The 3,811-nt window shown below is 56.2% G+C and overlaps 1 protein-coding gene across 1 annotated transcript in view; it reads left to right on the top strand.

Moving 5' to 3' along the window:
• Positions 1-797: 797 nt before the first annotated feature.
• Positions 798-3,811, top strand: part of EAH_00051720 (hypothetical protein) — a gene marked incomplete at both ends in the record, with an annotated part of 7,578 nt that continues 4,564 nt past the window's right edge. Inside the window, 4 exons of the mRNA XM_013394121.1 lie at positions 798-2,000; positions 2,496-2,762; positions 2,977-3,209; positions 3,437-3,683. Coding sequence (XP_013249575.1) covers positions 798-2,000; positions 2,496-2,762; positions 2,977-3,209; positions 3,437-3,683 — 1,950 coding nt within the window. The remainder of the gene's footprint in view (positions 2,001-2,495; positions 2,763-2,976; positions 3,210-3,436; positions 3,684-3,811) is intronic.

The raw sequence follows: 3,811 nt of genomic DNA, 5'->3' as shown, positions 1-3,811 counted from the left end.
GTGCACCCGCAGCAGCAGCAGCAGCAGCAGCAGCAGCTGCTGCTGCTGCTGCTGCTGCTGCCACACGCGTCCTAACACCACTACAGCCCGGCGCTGCGAAGGAGAAGATGCCCGAAGCAATGAGCATCGAGGCTTTCAATTTCTGCTGCTGCTGCTGCTGCTGCTGCTGCCTTGACCTACTGCTGTGGGAGCCGTGCTGCTGCTGTGCTGCTGCTGCTAGTGCTGCGTTAATTGCTGCTGCAGCTGCAGCTGCTTCAAATATTTATGCACATTAGAAGAAAAGAAATTTACAGCAGAAGGCTGCAGACTCTAACACCAGCGTCTTGCTGCTGCATGCAGCAGCAGCAGCAGCAGCACTCGGACCAGACAGACCGGGGTGACCCACAGCAGCAGCAGCAGCAGCAACAGCAGCAGCGAGAGCAGCAGCAGCTAGAATTTGTGCAGAAACTGCAGCAGCAGCAGATGCGTTTAGTTTCCTCTTGGCGTTTAATCTGCCTACGTTCTGTTGCGGAGCCTCGTGCTGCTGCTAGTGCTGCACGCTGCTGCTGCTAGTGCCGCTGCTGCTGCAGCAGCAGCAGCTGCTGCTGTTGCAGTGTTGCTAGACACACTGGTGTGGGGCCGGGTTGTCTCTCTCCCTGGGCCGCGACCCCTTCGAACCAGCAGCCTCAGCAGGGACAGCAGCAGCGGCAGCAGCAGCAGCTGCTGCTGCTGCTGTTGTTGATGCTGACCGTGCTGCTGCTGCTGCTGCTGCTGATATTACCCTTGAACAAATTGCCTCAGCCAAGGCCCTGACACACATGGAGAAGCAGCAGAGCAGCGAGCTGCAGCGCAGGCAGATGCGGCGTCCCCAGCAGCAGCAGCAGCAGCAGCAGCGCCCGCTGCAGCAGCAGCAGCAGGGAGCTCAGGGTTTGAATGATCAGAATGGAGGCCTACCGAACACTTGCCCAACAGTGCAGCAGCAGCAACAGCAGCAGCAGCAGCAGCAACAGCAGCAGGCGCCGCGGCAGCCGCAGCCGCCGCCACCGCAGCAGCAGCCGCAGCAGCAGCAAATAAGGCAAGGCGACCTCGTACGAAGGCCCCACTCCGCCTATCCACTCGAGCAGCAGCACCGGCAGCGGCAGCAGCAGCAGCAGCAGCAGCAGCAGCAGCAACCGCAGCAGCTCGAACAGCAGCCGCGACGTCAGAAGCACAAGCAGCAGCAGCAGAAACCGCAGCAAACTGTGCAGCAAAATCAGCATGCGCAGCAAAATCAGGATGTGCAGCAGCAGCAACAACAACAGCGGTTTCGTCAGCAGCAAACAACGCAGCAGCTGCAGCGGGAGGAATGGAGGCCCCGCAGCGTGCCGGTGAGGGCTGTGGAGCAGCAGCAGCAACAGCAGCAGCAGCAGCAGCAGCACCAGAGGCAGCAGCAGCAGCAGCAGGAGCACCGGCAGCAGCAATTCGAAGAGCAGCAGCAGCAGGAGAAACAGCACAAGCGAGCGCAGCAACGAAGGGACCGCACACAGAAAATGCTGCAGCAGAAGCAGGAAGACAGACAGCAGCAGCAACAGCAGCAACAGCAGCAGCAGCAGCAACTGCAACAGCAGCAGCAGCAGGTAGAGCAGCGGAATCGTATTCACCAGAGGGAATATGAGACACAGAAGAGGCAGGAGCAGCCGCAGCAACGGCAGCAGCATCAGCAACAGCAGCAGCAGCAGGAGAAGCAGCAGCGGCGGCCAATGCAGCAGCAGCAGCACCGGGCAGCACCTTGGCATCGGCAGCAGCAGCAGCAGCAGCAGCAGCAGCCACAGCAGCATGAAAAGCAGCAGCCCTGGCAGCAGGATGAGCGGCAGCAGAAGCAGCAACAGCAGCAGCAGCAGCAGCAGCAGCAGAAGCAAGTAATTAACTTCGTAGAAGCTACTGCAGCAGAGGACGGAGCAGAGTGCAGCAACAAACAGCCGCCCAATCTACACCTGCGAAGGCGTCTGGTTACGTGGTTCCTGCTGCCTCATGGACATCAGGTGCTGCTGCTGCTGCTGCTGCTGCTATGCTGCTGCTGCTGTGTGGTTGCTGCTGCTGCAGTGTGGTTGCTGCTGCTGCTGCGCTTTCTTTGTCTCGCCTCCGCAACAGCAGCAATTAGTTAAATATCTATTAAACATTAGCATTAGCAGCAACGACAGCAACAGAAGCAGCAACAACAGCACCACCAGCAGCAGTAGCTGCAGCACTGGCCGTAGCTCTAGCAGCAGTAGCAGCAACAGCAGCAACACTACCAGCAACACTAGCAGCGACAATAGCAGCAACGGCATCAGCAACAGCAGCAGCACTAACAGGAACAGCAGCAGCAGCACTAGCAACAGCAGCAATAGCCGCACTAGCAACAGCAGCACTAGCAGCAGCAGCAGCACTATCAACAGCAGCAATAGCAGCAATAGCAGCAACAGCAGCAACAGATGCCGCAGCACTAGCAGCAGCAGCAGCAAGCGTGTGATGTGTGTGCTTATGTGTATGATTAGGTTGCTGCGCTATATTGCTGCTGCATGCAACCACTCTCCTTTTTGCTGCCCGTTGATGCTGCAAGCAGACCGCTGCTGCAGCCTCTGGTGCAGCGCAGCAGCATAAGTAAGAAGGTTGATTTGCTGCAGCTGCTGCAGCAGGGGCATCGCGCAGTGCCGCAGCAGCAGCTGCTGCATCTGCTGCGAGACATCTCGCAGCCTTCCTCAGGCTTTACTCCTTTGCTTCTTTATAATCCACACAGAGAAGTTGTAGACTTCGCCCTTAGAGTAAGCTGCTGGTGCTGCTGCTGCTGCTGCTGCTGCTGCTGCTCTTGACGCTGCTGCTGCTGCTGATGATTATGCTGCTGCTGGTGCTGCTGCCAACGGTGTTGCTGTATTTATTCAGAGGTATAATCCTTGCTGCAGTCTTCACGGTGTCCCGCTGCTGCTGCTGCTGCTGCTGCTGCTCCCACTGCTGCTGCTGCTGCTGCTGCTGCTGCAGGTGGTGCTGCTGTTTTGCAGGGTTTGTTTGATGACAACCCCGCGATGCCCTCTGAGTTCTGCTGCTCGCATAGATGCAGAGATGAAGGACTTCTTAATTGTTGGTTTGCTGCTGGAGAGGCTGCAGCAGCAGCAGCAGCAGCTCGACTCGCTGCAGCAGCAAGCTCTATGGAGTATTGTTAAAATTGCAGCAGAAAGAAAACGAGTGCTCAAGTCCTTTGCTGACAGATTTACGTGAGCAGCAGCAGCAGCAGCAGCAGCAGCAGCAACAGCAGCAATTATTCACCTAATAATAGTCTTATATCCCTTTGTTATTATAATTTATGATTATAATAATTTTAATTATATATTATTATATTTTGTTTTGTTATATGTTGTTGCTGCTGCTTCTGTTGCTGCTGCTGCTTCCTTTGCTGCTCCTGCTTCTGCTTCTGCTGCTGCTGCTGCTGCTGCTGCTGCAGGTTGTTTGCATTGAGCGCGAGCCCGAGCGACAAGCAAACATCTGAGTTGCAGTTGGCGAGCAGCAGCAGCTGGAGAGACAGTGGAGCAGCAGCAGCAAGAACAGCAGCAGCAGCAAGAACAGCAGCAACAGCAAGAACAGCAGCAGCAGCGGATGCCCCCCGCAGCGAGTTGCTGTCAGAGAAGCGGCTGCAGCAGCTTGCAGATTCCCTGGCCCTGCAGCAGCACCATATAGACGCCCTCGTTCATGTAAACCCTAAACCCTAAACCCTAAACCCTAAACCCTAGACCTGATATGTGAGAAGGCGGCTGTTGGAGTTTGCTTTTTCTTCTTGCTTAGAGCTTAGGATTTAGATGGTTTAGGGTTTAGGGTTTAG

This window comes from Eimeria acervulina, genomic scaffold, assembly GCF_000499425.1.
Source record: "Eimeria acervulina Houghton genomic scaffold, Eah_scaff902, whole genome shotgun sequence".
NCBI lineage: Eukaryota > Apicomplexa > Conoidasida > Eucoccidiorida > Eimeriidae > Eimeria > Eimeria acervulina.
Note: the sequence above shows the minus strand (reverse complement) of the source record. Positions and strands in the feature narration are given on the sequence as shown.